Source organism: Mastigoproctus giganteus, chromosome 1 (genome assembly GCF_048544385.1).
Source record: "Mastigoproctus giganteus isolate SK-2022 chromosome 1, ASM4854438v1, whole genome shotgun sequence".
NCBI lineage: Eukaryota > Metazoa > Arthropoda > Arachnida > Uropygi > Thelyphonidae > Mastigoproctus > Mastigoproctus giganteus.
In genome coordinates this window covers 176304324-176321506 of record NC_143575.1, presented here as the reverse complement: position 1 = coordinate 176321506, position 17183 = coordinate 176304324, and the positions used below count along the sequence as shown (strand labels likewise).

The window sequence follows — 17183 nt, the reverse complement described above, 5'->3', positions numbered from 1 at the left end:
ATGACCAAATTTATTTATTTTTTTATTGCAGTAGCAGATCAGCCGTTGAATTCTTTATTTATATAACCCGTTAACATCAATAAATCCAACTGTTTCTACAATGAAGTTGTTCTTTGCCAAAATAAAGCTATCTGGCCTTGTTCTCCATTATTCTTCGCCAATAGCCACTTACTGGCAACCCAGAATATGGTTTTAGATTCTGAAAGGTAATGAAGAACTTATTCATATCATAAACGGCAAGGGCATTATAAAAAAATGCCTACTATTTTGACTCCAACATTATACAGATCTCAAATCAACTACTTCCAGACAAAAATAGACAAATGCAGACACAATTCTTTCTCGACTGTGTCCATCAAGAATGTCATATACTATTAATAACGTGGCAGGAGTGATGTTTAAACTTTTAAGCCACTAACTTATAGTGAACAGCCTACAGAAGGCTATTTCTTCCTCCTGTCATTAGTATTAATCTATACGATAATTGGTCAGAAGCGACCAGGTTTACTTTTAACGGTGTTCCATGACAATATACAGCCTCAGAATCTCCTGAAAATTTGGAATCTCTTAACCCACAACGGTCTTCACCTTCCTTCTGCGGTGTGAACCCAGTGAGGACCTTTAAGTGGGTAGACAAAACACTGCCAAGGCGACAGGGCGCAACTTTCTATTGCAGTGATATAACACTGTGCTACCACTTTATTAGGTACACTCCTTCTGTGCACAGTTTGCCCCACAACGTTGCAAGTAACATGACCACAGTCGTGGATATAAATCCAGCAGAACAACCTTTCTAGTATCAGTTAAGCGTACAAACCGTAGCAACAATGGGGAAAAGGAGTGATCTAACGGACTTCGAACGTGGCATGGTAGTAGGTGCAAGACGTGCTGGACAAAGCATCTCCGAAACGGTAGTTCTCCTGAACTTTTCACTCACAGTTTCAAGGGTGTATCGAGAATGGGGCAACAAACAGAAAACATCCTCTCAACGGCACTCCTCTGGAAGAAAATCGCTTGTTGATGAGAGGTCAGAGGAGGATGGCTAGAGTTGTGCAAGCAAACAGATGGGCCAATGTCACACATCACGTCAGAATACAACCTTGGTGCGCAGCACAAAATATCGCAACGGACCACTAGTCGCACTTTGTCGCGAATGGGCTACAACAACTGACGGCCACATCGCGTGCCTTTGTTATCGATGAAGAACAAGAGAGCACGCCCCGTGTGGGCAAAGCAACACCAGCACTGGACTGTCGAGGATTGGAAACTGTTTGGTCTGACGAGTCGAAGTTCATGGTGCATCATGTTGATGCAAGGCTCAGAATTTTGCGAAAGCAACATGAATCCATGGACCCATCATGTCGGACTGTGCAAGGTGGTAGGGGGACAGTGTAATGGTGTGGGGAATGCTTTCTTGGCACACGTGGGGTCCATGATACCCATAGATTTACGTCTGAATGCCACATCGTACCTGAACATCTTTGCTGACCGAGTGCATCCGTTCATGTTGACAGTTTATCCTCAGTCGGATGGTTGCTTCCAGCAGGATAATGCACAGGTGCACTAAGCCGTAATCACAATGGAATGGTTCCAGGAACATGACTAACTTTGCTGTAGTGGCCCGCTCAGTCCGCGGATTTCAATCCTATTCAACATCTTTGGGATGAGCTGGAAAGGGCTGTTTGCTGCAGGCCTACACCTCCGTCGAATTTCAAGGAACTGCGTGACACTCATTTCGATCCATGCCTAGACGAATTCAGGCTGTTTTGAAGGCTCAACACGCTACTAGGTAGGTGTACCTAATAAAGTGCCAGCACAGTGTAGAATTGATTTTATTTTTATCATATAAGAAGGGCCTAATTAAATCGGGGTATGTCCTGGCCATCTGTACACACGGTAAAGTACTTTTTTTTTTCTTTTATAGTTCCTTTAGATCAACATTCACCTTAACTAGCTAATAATTTATCCTTAGGTTCAGTACCTTTTGTTAACAGCATCACGTTGCGGAACTTCTGCCAGGCCCTATGTCAACTCAATGATCACTACATCCAGAATTATTTTTTTGTTTCATTTTATTTTCCTGTGATATATTCCCGTAACTTTCCATGCGCAGGTCATTCTGATCATCAAGAGAGGCTTGTGACAAAGGGACTGGTAGAAGTTCCAGAACGAGATGCTCTTGACAAAAACAATCGCACTGTAACAATGAATTCAATTGGTAGTTCTCTTAATGGAAATGGCCCACAAAGAGTACGACTCTTAAAGTCATGATTAGGTTTTGTTCTTTGGGAATATTTAAAGAAACACGTCATTTCTAGTTTCTTGAATTAGGAACAGAAAAGGTGATCAAGCTACTATAGTCAAAATTGAATAACGAGTTCGTTTATCGCCAACGACTTATCTTGTAAATAACACAGCTGAGAAGAGACAAAGGGGACTTAACAAGACCCATGACACGAGAAAAACAGAATTCGTTAATCTAAGGTTACTGATCTGGGGAGGGGGGGAGCTCGTAGGATAAAGCAAGATGAGTAGCACTTGCGCGCAGCATACACTTATGGGACTGCCATTAAAGTGAGATCCTGCTACGGAAGACGATCAGGCCAAGAAGTTTACTCGCCAGAGGTGTCGTTTGGGCTCTGATAATGTAGGCTATATCTTATTAATCCCTATTTGAAGACATATAAGAAAACTTTGATAGTTCATCCGTTTTTCAGAGGGAAAATTGTGTTTTTGCGATCAAACGAAAGAAATTCATACGTTCAAAAAAAAGAAATCGACAAAATTCCGCCCATTTTGCAAGTCAAATGCAATTTCAATCTTTGGAATTATATCCCTAGAATTCCCACTTGGACTTTGGTGCGTAAAACGCGACCATGTTTCTCAACAACACACGGGGACTGATAGGAATAAATGATTCTCTACCTTCTTCATACGCGATATCTGGGCGACAAATTTGAGCTGCATTCTCCGTTATTTGATTTAAACTAAAATTTTAATCCCAGACAAGCGCGATAGAAAGCCCTAGTTTTGATAAGATACAGACCGTTCGGCACAGGAACACGAAAACTGTTCCCTTACCTCAAAAGGAACAATTAAAAACTGCGAAATGTTGCACCTCGCGTCTACGCTTTAAAATTTCCGACAAGGTAGCGAGAGAGAGATGTGCATCCATTGCCAAGAAAGTTAATATTTTGGAAGCGGTACCGCACTTGTTCACGCGTGGAATTATGGGACAACGACTAACACTGTCAATTGCCGCAGAAACTTCAATAAAAAAGTTGTTTGAGTGACACATCAAACAAACTCACCGAAGATACCGAAAATAAAGAAATTGTTCTTCCCGCACACCGTACCTGAAGCAACCCTTAACGAGTGGGTGCTTATAGACAACAACCTGTCTGTGGTTGAGGAATTCAGGATGGTAACACGTGGATGATATCCAACAATTCGTCTGCTTTCATTTATGCGTTGCTAGAAGTGCGTTCAAATGGCAATCTGTGTTTGTGCGAGTGTCAAATTGAACGTTCTGCCGTATTTGAAGTTATTATTAATCTCTTCATCACTGATTTTCACGTACATTGCCTTCACCGTAGTCAAATGGTGAACATCAATGCTGGAAGTTTGCATGTCTAGAGAATGTATTGTTCTCTTCTCACTGTGCAAATCTCCATCCTGTATATCAAGTGTATCAGGTAAAATCTAATTGCTTTTTTCTAAGATTGCGTCAGTAAATGCCTATATTTGCGTAGTTGAATTGCCCTGGTTTCATCAAGGCCACTAGCCTCGCGGACAACGGTAACGAGCAGGTGCCGAAGTGCTCCCCCTGCAGGTTAAGCTTTGCCCGAAGCTTTCCCCACTCCTTTCAACTAAATATAGAATTTGAGACAGTTTAACAAAAGACAAAAGTATATTCCATCAGATGGTGTTTTTTTTTAAACAATTAGACTTTCAGAAATTGTTTCGCCACTTGAACATTACCAAAACAGGAAAAATGAGGGCCTCAACCGCGTAGCACAGACATAAAAATGCAGCTTTTGCCTCTCTACCGCAAAACAAATAACATGTATAATTGGCCAAGTTTATGTGAAGGGATTTATGTGCTCCCTGTAGCCCATATTCATCCATATGTAAAATCACTAAAAAGATCAAACGCACATTTATGTAGTTCTTGTTGCGCAGCGATCTATGAAAACTGATAAACAGAATGAAACTACGTCGGCCAGAAATTCAGATTTCACCTCACGAATCTTCGTTACAGTGCCTGGCCAACAAAATTGACACTTTCCTTAGTGCAACAAGACCTTGGAAACCTTTATTGCCGACACAAGGTTGGAAATGTAACAACTGAGTGAACTATTGGGCAAACAGAAGCCTTAATGGCCCAAATCAAGACCCTCTATTTTATGACCACAATGAATTGGTCGAAACCTGGACCCGTACTGGTGAATACTCAACAATCTGTCCAATCTCCAGGCACAGGTAGATATACACGCACATATCTCCAAGGCAGAGCTGACCGACTATGTTTTGGGATTGCATCACGAGAATAAAGACATAAGGCTAATCCTGTTGGATATATTTAATAAAATTGAAGACGAATCAAAGTTAACCAACGTGCTGAACTCCCACAGCCCTCACACACGCACGCATAACCCAAAACTACCACCTAGCCACGGTGGTTGCAGTCTGCCCAACACATCAAAAGAAGACTCACTCTTCGAGGAGGAACCCAGGAGACTAGACGAACCTCAAGTGAGGGAACTCCCCATCCATCAGAACAGACTCAAACAGTACCTGTAAGCACAACAGTTTCCTGTTAGTCATTTGCAGCACAACGACCACCAAAGGCGCCCTCCCTCCTCCACAGATAGATCAACAAACTACTCAAGTCACAGGTGACAACTGGCTGTTGAAGTTTGCAAACAGACTTTGCTAAGCCCAAACAGGCCTAATAATAGGAAAATCATGAAAAAGCCGTCAAGAAGGAAAAAAACCACAACAGATTAACACACGTAAACAGATCTCAAGCTCGTGAATTTCCAGAATCGCAACTAACCCTAGACAACTCCCCATGATCTATTCTACCATTGGAGGGGACCACACCCCTCAGCACCTGACCCCACAATGGAACCTCTGCCAAACAGTGAAGCCTATTCTTGTCAGAACCAGTTTTCCCTTCGACCCCAACAAGCAATAAAAAAAAGTGTCCAAGTTTTCGTCGGAAACAGAATCCCGTGGCGGAGTCGCGAGTCAAGCTTCCACTTAACCCCACTTTCCATTGCTCAACCTTCCAGACAGCCTTAATGTTTTTGAACAGCCAGATCAACTATCACAAAGGTCAACTCGCTTCATCCTTGGTGCAGACAGGTTCAAGCTTTAAAGTAGCACCTTCGTCAGAGAAATTATTTATTACAAAACTGGACGCCTCCACCACTGTGAACGAGCTACGCGAATATATTCTGAGAAAAAATGTAGTGCGGAAGTTGATGTTAGACATAGAAACCAAACATCCCACATACAGCCCTTTTTCAGATCTCTTGTCACCGTAGTCACTGTGATGGCTTGCTTAATCCGCGAATCTAACCTCTAAGTTCGAAAGTAAAAATGTTTCAAAACCGCACACCCTACCAACCGAACAGAAGCTCCAGTTAGCAATTAAATTCAGAACTTTCAACAGTGCAAATCTTGATGCTGCTCTTATATTCTACCAGAATGTTTGAAGCATAGCCAATAAGCTACATACCTTACAGTCCCTCCTTATAGCTGAAGAATGTTGCTCTGTGTCTATCTGAAACATGGCAACATGCGGACAAACAAATTGTCTACCTTTCCGGAGCACACAAATATAATATCATAACAAATGACCGAACCCACAAGAAAGGTGGTGGGGTAATGTTATGTGTCCACAAGCGACTTCATATCACCCATACGGGAAGGACCGACTCAAAACATTGAGGCCTTTAGTATCTCAATATCAGATAAAAGGAGAGAATATCCAGAATACCAGTTGCAGCTTGTGGAAATCTACATACCCCCAGATCACAGCTTAGAAGGTAGTCGAGCTGTACTGTTGGATCATGACTCACGTTAGTCACCTCACCTTTGATCATTTCGGGCGACTTCAATTTGCCCCACCCGAAGTTCAGTAATAAGGAAGAGCTCACGAACCTATTATCAGGAATCGGTCTGAAAGAACTTGACACATCACCAACAAGAGGATCCCAGCGGCTAGACCTGTTATTTCATAACATTGTCGGATTGAGGAGCGCTCCCTCCTAAACAAAAAATTGTCTTCGGACCATTCATCTTTTGTTACTGAGCTACCAACCAACACTCTTCTTCTGATGGGAGGCACCCTACCAAATCTACGCCCAAGATTATATTCTCCACCAGTTCAAAGAAGCCAATATCCTTCAATATTTGAAATCAGTTGACTGGTACGCAATCCCACACTTACCGTCGACAGATTAATTCCATTGCGCTACACCTTAAAAAAAAAATTGCTGAAATAGGAGCGGCTGGGGAAGTCCGCATCTGCCACTGGACAAAGCCGTGGTTCTTAACTGAACTAAAAGCCTTCTTCACAAAATAACAGAAGACCTTTAGAAAATATCCTTCGGATCAAAACAGAACGATATATCACCAGGCAAGAGCGGCTTTTGTGAGAGCTAAGATTCAAGCTCACAGGCAAATCTTGTACAACACTCTCGCTTCAAACAGAAGAATCTGAACTAATAAGGAAACAATAATTAAACACTGTATCTGAATGGTCTCTCAATACCTTCAAAGATCTGGGAAAAGATAGTGCAGATGTAAATGATTGTTATGTCCCAGGAACATAAGTCTTCCAAACATGGCTAGAATCGGGCCCGATAGCTTCCCCCCCCCCTTTATTATCAAGATCTGTAACCCTTACATAATCTATCTTCTCCTTCAAGCATATAATAACATCTTGCAAATCGCCAACATCCCGCAGATATGGAAGCTGTACTATACAAAACCTGTTCCTAAAAAGGCACATCCCAAGGCTGCCAAAGATTACAGGTCCATCTCAATTAGTTGCCACACCCTAAATTTTTGAAAAAGCACTCCTGAAGTACTTTGGCTCCCACTGCTTTAGACATCGCCCAGCATACCTTCATTCAACACTTAAGGGGAGATCAACCACAACCAACCTGCTTGAGACATTTGGTCGAATACAACGCACTCTGAATAGTGCAGATCAACTAGATGTAATTTTTGTGGATATTTCTTCTGCATTTGACAGACTCGCCGTCAAAGCCCTTCTAAAAATCCTGCATCACTATCATATGATCAGAAGCCACCTTCTTGATACAATTGCAGCTCTTCTCACCAGCAAGCAAACAAGTTTTGCATGACAATAGTCTTTTCATACACCCTGAACAGAGGACTCCCTCAGGGTGGAGTCCTTTCTGCTTTACTTTTTTTTGCTGCCGCCATTTACCCCTATCTGGCACGACACGACAATTTCCTATCATATGCAGACCTCAAGGTGTTCAATTCCTTCCAGTGATGATCGCAATTCAGTTAATTGCAAATGATGCTACTAGGCAACTTGAAGACTACCTTGTTCCTAAATGACATTGGACTTGCCCTCAATCCGAAAAAGATCGCTCAAATGTCATTCACTATGAACAGGCTGAAGAATAATATCAGTATTTTCCTCAATGGGCATCCTGTTCAGAAAGTGCAGTAATACAAAGACCTTGGTATGATATGGGATGAAAAACTCACCTTTGCCCCTCACCTCGCAGAGGCAAGAAAGAAAACCCATTGGGGCTGTGGCGTGCTAAACAAGAACTGACAGGGATTCGAAATTCTAATCTCGTAACACGCTATGTAGTGAGATGCGTCTCTCCATCGCCCTTTATGCCTACCCCGTTTGACCTTCCGCGCCAGTTAAATCCCAGGAGGTTTCTGACTGAATACTGGATCCTGAGGTGGCTTAACCGCTACCTAGGAAACACGTTTACCACCTCTAGAAGTACCCTTCACGAAAATCTAGGTTGGGTACCCTGGCAACTGATTCTAATCAAAATGAACATTTCTACTCTCAAAACTCATCAGTAAAAAGATAGAAATCCCTAGCATAGCTGAGATTGTCTTTCACCACCCAACTTCTAGCAGACCCCGTCCACATAGCCAAACTACAATGCAGCCACCCAGGAACAGGATAAAGTCTGTTGACCGGATGTTCCCTTCCAATACCATAGTTTTCTTTATGAAAACGGTCATAGTCACACCCTGGACATTGACTGACCGATTTCATAAAGAAAACTACCAGACAGATTGTGCATCGCGTGTATACCATCCTGCCCAACACCTACCAGATCGATATTAGTAAAAGAGAGGTCTAGACCAATTAATCATACATCTAGGAATGCTGTGTACTGGATGTCAGCTGCTGACCTCTAGCGGTTGCCTCTCAAAGGGGGGGGAGTCCATTGTCCAAGTGGGCCCAGATCCCGATACAGAATTCTCAGTTTCCTTTAAAAATGAAACTCAACCTTTCCTTCCTGAACAACATATTTCCAGCATGAGCCACGCCTTAACCCCTGGGAGATGACTAGTATGAAAGAACCAACTGTTTTTTCCCTTGATCCGAGGAATCAGTGAACTCTCCTAAAGTCCAGTTTGTCCAATTCCTTATATTTATGCAACTGTCAATTGTACATATATTTCTACAGATCAATACTGTAATTGTTTTTTTTTTATTGTAATTATTTTATGTTGGTTCCTTTTTTGCACCCTTCTAGCTTGCATGCTGTTCTAGGGCTGTTTGTAAAAAAGCAATAAACTGAATAAATAACTTAGATACTGGAAGAAGAATCGGAGAAAAAATAAAGCTGACAAAGTGATCGGGGGAAACGATCTTCCGGTTTATTTGACGTTCGGGAAATTTGGCAATACTCCAAAGCTGAGCGAAGAAAATTATCGTTTATATTGGTCTTAAGGTGAAAGTTGATTGTACACCAAACGCACTTTTAATTAAACCATCTCAATAATTACTATTGTCGGTACGATAGAGGCCAATAAGTATTCACTGTAAAGCTAGCTTCCCTGCACAATTTTCCTCAAAGGGTACTTACTTTTATAGGAAAAACTCGAGTTGAGTAGCTTTTGTTTAACTGTACTCCAAACTATACCCTTTATCCAAAATGTAGTATTCTTCGCCAGATGAAGGGAGACAATCATTGCGCATGCCTAATAATAGCCAAATAAACTTAATTGTACGTTCTTGTTTTTATTACCATAGAATAGAAAAAAAACTGTACCTTCCAGTACTCAATTATGAAAATAAAAGAATGTCTTACTGTTAATCGCCTTATTATTGATAAACAATAGATAGCCGTATATCATTTTGGAATTTATTTTTGATGATTTCAAATCCCACGTTTTGTTTCTATTAAAAAAAAAATATAAAAGTAATGAATAGCGTGTAAACTTAAATATTTGAAGTTTGTTAAAAGTGTAAGATAAATATATTTATTAATAAATATAGAATATAAGTTCTCTAAATACACCATATGATATCATACCGAAAATATAAAAATGAATCAAAATACATTGCTGCCACCTAGATGCACTTGGGAAAACTAAAGCAATTATTTAGACGCACCGTTAAAAAAACATGTCATAATTGTGTCAAGATGTTCGGAGTTTGGTTGAATAATTGTGTGTAATTATTATTAATAAATATTCAAATGAGTGATAACTCTGACAACAAAGCTTATGTATATGTATTCATGTGATTACAAATTAAATGTGTTGGTTAGTTTGCTTTGAACAATAAAACTATCCTCTCACTTATTTTATGTATATATTTTTATTATCGCCATCTTAGTTTGTTTTTTGTTTTTCTATGTCTTTTGTTCTGGCTCAGATACTGGCAACGGCGACTACATGTATGAAATGTACAAGCTACAAGCGATGCCTCGTTCGTACCGGTGATTGCCACCTCCGACACCCAATCAGTATGTCGATATATTTTATATCTTTGGCGCCTCTTAGGGTGGTGGCTGGTTACGTAACACTAACACGCATGCTCTGTACGCTTGTAGATTAGGGATTGCAGTGCAATGTATATACATAAAGAAATGAAGCTTCTAACCCTCTAATGTTTACTAACCATGTTGAGAAAATAATTTTAATGGCCCAAGATCATTATTAATTAACTTATAACCAATCAATTGTTTATGAATATATAAAAAATGTACATATGAGTTTTCCAATTTGGAAGAAAGAATAGGACTTTTAAAAGAAATTATTTCGCAATCAAACTTTTCGTTGACGTTATTAATGGTAGATTTGGATGATTAAAGATACTTAAAACCAGGAGTTTAAACTCACGTTTTTAATTTATTACAATAAATATTCACCATTTAATTCGAAAGCATCTTTATTCATTGTTATCTGCTCTCATTAAGATTTATTCTCTTTAATGTTCAAGGTTGGGTGGCTACCAGTCAAGTTCGTGTACTCGAACAAATCTGCCAAGAAAACTACTTGACGAAACGTATTCATATTTTGTAGGTACCATACGAAGACTATGCAGAGAAGAATCATTCAAAAATCAGTTTCAAGAGTCACCAACAAGGTGGCTTTTTTTTTTATCCACGATGTCACTCTTCCTCATATCGCGGCCCCTCTTTTATAACTTGGGACAACTTTCACCAGTGAGAGGATTATTAGTCAAATTTTCCATCGTGTGGTTATCTCGACAGCCTAGTTTCAACCTGTTATTTTTGACTTTCGAACCATCTAAAGAATGTCGCCTTGGCAACCTTAGCTTAACGCAAGAATTCTCAGACTTTGCGATACCGCAACCCCTTATGATAAATGAATTTGTGTGGCACACTAGAATGATTAAATAAATACCATTTTTAATAATCAAATTGTAATCTTACAGAACTTTATAAAATAAGTCATTTCATTCGAAATAAAAATAATGCGGCCCTCTAATCTTGGTACACTTAATCTGTCCATGGCTATCTTAACCAACCATCACACAGCGCCCACTTCAACCTCCAATGACTTTTGGAACTTATTTCTGTCTGCATAATGACTGAAATATGAATGCTTTCTGTCAATTAGTTTTTAGATTACGTTAGTCAGTTGGACTTAACCAACCTGTATTTTTGAACCTACATATATGAATTTATGCTGTCTTTCATAAGAATTGTTACCCTGCTGCATACTAAAAGTAATTTTCGGCTTGATCCATCAAAAACTTACTGTATTTTGCATCATTTCCATATATTTTGAGTTTACCTACAGTATATTTTGTCAGAGATCAAACTATAGAACCCTTATGGGCAATGAAAAGGATGTTAACCGAAAACTTCATAGGATGCTTTGGATTTTCATAATTTGAAAATTTACAACAGGAAAGATAAGAAATTTAAAATACAAGACACTTAAGTTGTTTTTTTTTTTTTAATGGTACTCGTTTACCAGAACCAATTTTCTTTGAAAACTTCAATTACATATTCCTAGTTTGAGTTGCATGCAATTTTTAGCCTTATTTCCTTTATAAATCCATGCAATTTGGATCTGTTTTAATTCCTGGAAGTTTAAAATGTTGCTACTCATTGTAGCCTTTCTTTGCGTATATGTCACCAATTTCTCTAATATTCCACGCAAAATGATTTAGAGAAATTGTTCAAGCATCACCCTTCTCTTACCGCACACTTTAAAGCAGAAAGTTTTTACCCAATCCATATACCTAAATGGACGCTTACCTTATGTTAGTTTGCTAATATCTTTCATTAATCTTCAATATTATTCAGAGACGAGAAGATTAAATACATTTGATTGGGTTTCTCTCATAAATATCCCTTGTACAAAAACATTCATTTATAATGTTAAGATAAAAATAACCTCTGACATTCTATGAAAATCTATTGGCTACACGTAACATTATCTCTTATTTATGCAAAAGTTGAATTCCCCCTCTTCTTAAGCAAACACGTCGACGTGCATTAAAGTTCAGTTTTTGAAATCCTGAAGTTTATTTGGAAATAAGTGTGCATAAGTGAAAACTCAGCAGATTTACAGTACACTTGAACCTTACAAGTGAAAATTACTATCAGGCGATGGGAACCCTGTAAGTGCGTATATTCTGTGGCTTTTTGTATATGTATGAGAAGAAACACCATCTCTGACTGAGGCAGGCGAAATACAGCCCAGAATAAATACTAATAAAGGGAAAAGTCATTTATCGAGTGAATTAACGCCTAGCTTTCATGGACACTTTCCTCTCATTTTGGACACTTCTTGAGCACACGCAACGTGAGTCGCTACCTGCCATATGCAAGATTATTATCGTCCAGCATGAGTCAAAATGTAGATGAACCCATGAGAACTGGTTCACCATTTCAATCAATGAGATGTCGGCGGGCTTTGCTGTAATGAGAAGATTACTGCAGCCACGAAAGCAGCCTCTCCCCTCTGGTGAAGTTGTGGTATTTCCGAACAAATATGCATTTTATTTACAACCATGGGTTGTTCAGAGACTGGTATATATTCATATAGAATAGTTTCTGGTGGTGTAGCAAAATGCAAATGATTATTAATTAAAATCGATAGAATGAAATCATACCGCGTTGTTATATGATTGAAGCCACAAAGAAGAGTATGGATGTATAAATTGATTCTTAGAATCGTTGAAAGTCCACTGAATAATTCTCTAATTATAGCATCCTGAAAATGACTGCCTTTTAGCTGGCACTATTCAAAATATTTTCTCACGCTCTCACAATAGTAAGATCGTTGATTAATAATTATAAATGGAATTGATTAAACGTGAAATACTCAGTTTCGAAATTAAAACATTTTTATTTTGCATCTTAGCAGGATTGCATGTACGTCCACAACACAAGCCAAGCAACTAAGGATTGCATTGTATTTCTGCAATCCTTACTCCTAAAGCCAGATACAACTTATGCACTCCCATACTACTCCATCAATTTAGCTTATTTTCTAATGCCAAGGCATTAGAGGAGAAAAAGATCAACAGCATAAAGAAGGATATTCAGTTCTTAAGAATATTCTTATGAGAAAACTTCATTCGAGTATGAATAAGTAAATTCAACTTGAGCTTAGCACAGTTTCTGGAGATAATTTTAATTAGGTATGAAAATGATGCAAACCATTTTGCACTTACAATCACCACTCGAAAATAAACTTAATTTATTTTCATATACAATTTCATTCAGTTTCTCTGTCTTCAAAATTTAATGCATTTCTTTACCACACTTCATAGACGATCAATTTCGGTCAAATTAATCTACAAATTAAAACTAATGGCTTAGTAACCCTTTAATCACCAACTGAAATGGAAGAATTTTCCTTAAAACATCTTTTCATTTGAAGTTGTAGTTAGTTAATCCCAAGTGGAGATGTAGCTGTTCTTTGGAAACTCAGGCTTTTTCTCCCATGCAAACAAAGCGCCTATATCTTTAATTACCTCATATCCACGTATTTATTTTAAGCTAAGTGTATGTGCAATTGTAGGGCTTCACCCAAGGAAAACTATGTTCCAAGGGCTGTATTCAACCCCTGGAAAGGATCTACATTTTTACTGTGGGAATAAACTTATGGACAATATAGCGGACAACGCCAATACGTATTATTTGCGCACTCCAAGTTGATTATATTATATCACTTCAGCTTCCTTCATGTTTGGACTACCATTTAAAATTATGTCAGTAGATACAAGCCGATCACCACTGGAGGTAATAGTTGTGAGAAGGATCACCATTTTCGTATCGAATGCATATGATAAAGTTTGAAATTTTGGTAGGTTACGTTGCCAACAAAGAACGAGTAATCTTTGGCCAGAGACATCTAAATTTTGGGGTTTGAAATGCATAAGCAATGAAACAGTTTGCTTAATTAACCTGATGATAAAATAAGGACCTTGTGTTCGGTATAGTTATGTTTTTTGGATTAGTGCCAGGCGGATCAAAGAGTGAAGGCACCAATATACTGTGCCTATAAAGTGTACAATCGAAATAGTGTTCTGTTTAAAGGATGAAAATTTGCTGCAAAAAATCCTTCAGCTCCGCTTGAAAAAACTGTCCAGTTCGGCTACTAACATCAAATGTTGGACTATTATGGTTTGAATACGCCTTTTTCCAGTTAATTCATTCATTTTCGAACCTTCAGATTAGTTTTCCATGTCTCTCTTAAAGAAGTATCAAAATTTAATATTGTAAATGTCACGAACCAGATTCATACAGCCCCAACTAATTGGGCTTTAAAACCAAGACTGGTAGCACTATTATTTAAAGGAACCACTTATGAAAAATCTGCTCGTCGTTTTGACAGATAGCTGGAATACGACGAGTAGTTCTGGCTTGAGTCAAAGAGCGCACTAATTTCAGTTAAAAAATGACGCAAGATTTATGTATAAATCCATTCATATATAAATAGAATGCGAATATTCCTTATTATTAGTCAAGGTCTTTGGTAAAAGAGTTTATAGTTGTTTTTTAAGATAAGATGGATACAAGAGTGACGGAGTGTAGTGAGCTGTGTTTGGAATTGATCCAGATGAACAGTGCCAACGGAGTTAAAACAAGAGATGGCTGCCCGAAATTAAGCATGACACTTAGAGCAAACAGTCGTATAGAACAGGAAATTTGTCACACTTAACCTTTACTAATTAGATAGCATCTAATGTTACCACTCTTCAAAGATATTGTTTCGAAAAATACAAAAGGAAATAACTAAGTAATATTTTACTGTCAACAGCTGCAAAGGTCACAAATTAAACTGAGAACATTTATGAGGTGGTACAGAGTAGCATCGACCTGTTCATTAGTGAAGTAATAGGGATGATATAAACACCTATTCCTGCTCTTCCCCTGTGAGCAAGTCACTGCATTATACTAATTATTAATTGCATTAGAAAACTTTACAAAATGTCATTAATAAGTGTTATTTTGGAATAATGGCATTATCACCACTAGCAAACCATGTATGTTAGCTCTGACGTAGTCTCTTATCTTCTGAGTTCCAAGCAAATGCAGTGAAATTACAAAAGTTTGATCATTGCACCAACTGTTACACTATATCTTTCAAAACACTATTTGGTGTTCTAGCATGTCTTCCTCTTTCCTATTTTTTGTGGAAGATTTTTTAAATTTCTTCATTGGCGTTTAACTTATTCTTCTACATTATCCATTACGTCTTATTCTCTCTTCATCAGCATACCTCTGTCCCTGACTGTCGTACTATAGCCTTAAAAAATCGGTTTACGTCCTACAACGCAGCGCATGTCATGTCCTTCGCCAGAATTAAATTCCGGACATAGATTGTAGCATCCGGCAGTGTCAAAGAGTAAGAGAATCCAGATGACAATTTGGGCTGCCACTTTCTTCTCAGATGAAGAAAAATGTAGCCAATCTTTAGTCAGTGAAGGAAAGATAAAACACCACTTCGTTATTAAAGGAAAAATGTAAACAATGCACCTTTCGTTAGCTGCTTTTTCCTCTCGTTTAAGATTTGCTTTAGATAGAAAATGATTTTACCATCACGAGAGGCATCATGCTCCCACATCATATACTTGGGATACCACTGGTACAGCTAATTGTAGTGCACAATATGGTTTAGCATTTAGAGGAGATACAATAGTTGGAGTAGTGTCAGAAGAATCTCTTCCTGTAAAGATTTTACATGTAAAGAAACCCCTAATGAAAAGTCAAATATAATAAGCATTATAATTACATGATATCGATATTTATTATTTACTGTTATATCTGAAATTCACGAAAATAAATTCGAATTGGCTGTAATAGAGAAGCGCTCTTATTTTTAAGAATTAAGTGTATGATATATTTTCTTTCCACTGAAGAATTTGGAAGCATCAGTTGGCGTATGTTTGTCAGATAATGGCGAAGAGGTTGATGCTGCTTTTTTATTCTTTTATTCTTTTTTATTCTTTTATTATTTTTATTCTTTTTTATTCTTTTTTTTGTGTAGACTGTATGAGTCGGCGCCTTCTTAGGTCGTGGTATCATCCTGTACGACTCGCATAACACGATTGAGAGATTAGATTTGAATGCTTTTCCTGTCTTCTGCGTCACTTACGACGACGTTTGCCGTAGGTCATATGGCGCTCCGGAATAAGCCGGCAACGAAACTAACCTATTTAAAATAACTTATTTTTTAATTTATTTTTTTAAATTTAGAGTTAAGTAGGGCTGTGTATTTAGATGAAAAATGACTGCAGGGTTGTCGAAGAGAGTAATTCATTAGCTGGTTAATGTCTGTGAGTTATTCATCAAAACTAAACCACTGGCGAGTCGAATATATTCCGGTATAGTCTTGCAGTCTGCCTTAATGGATCGCGTACCTAGCTGAGGGATGGACATGCGTTAAGCAGATCTTAAAGGGCTATGATGAAACCATATATTCTTAGACGAACTGCTGACCCAAATAAATGTTCCTCCTTTCATTAGCCTTATTAGCAGCAAAAACATTATCGGAAGAGGATACTTCCTATCACGTGACTTCTAAAGACGGGCCTTATATAAAAAAAGTGATTTCCGAATTGAATTGCAATTAATATTTAAATTAATCTTAATAAACTAAAAAATCCATCTTATAAACTATGGTAGTCTTAATTACCTTTGAGATTAATCAGGTACGAGACAAGTTTAAAAGCCTCCATTTAATTATGAAGGATGAAGTTTTTTTCAAAAAAAGTAATTACAATAAGCCCACTTGTCCTTAAAAATATAAAAAACATTCCTATATTTATCTATCAAAATCCTTGGTATTTGCTCATCTACGATTTTTATTACCCTACATTCCAAAGCTTATTTAGAGACTTGTATTTTTAGAGACTTTAATATTTAGAGTATCTTATTTTCCAATGTTTTTTCCCCCTCTTTACGTTTTCTATTTCAGTTTTTGCAATGCTGCTTCACACGCCTCTACTTTTTACGTAGATTAAGCTTCTTTTTAAAATCTTAGCTTTTTTAGTTTCGAACGTTTCCCGATTCTGTTTCACGCATATTCTAAAACGTGAACTGGCTTTTTTCGCTCGCTGAAAGTTTCTTTTTCTCTCTAGAAATTCCTTAAGACTTTTCCTTCAAAGTTTTCACTTTAGAATACTGAGGGATAGAATTTCTCTATTTAGAAAACAGCTC

General features: G+C 38.1%; 1 protein-coding gene across 2 annotated transcripts in view; it reads left to right on the top strand.

The window, feature by feature from the left end:
- Positions 1 to 17183, top strand: part of vg (transcription factor vestigial) — a 94350-nt gene that overhangs the window by 67649 nt on the left and 9518 nt on the right. Inside the window, exon 4 of one of the 2 annotated variants that reach the window (XM_090375144.1) lies at positions 9908 to 9998. The exons of the other annotated variant lie outside the window; for it this stretch is intronic. Within the exon in view, the coding sequence (XP_090231270.1) occupies positions 9908 to 9975 (68 nt within the window). The 3' untranslated portion in view covers positions 9976 to 9998. The remainder of the gene's footprint in view (positions 1 to 9907; positions 9999 to 17183) is intronic. 2 annotated transcript variants of the gene reach the window in all.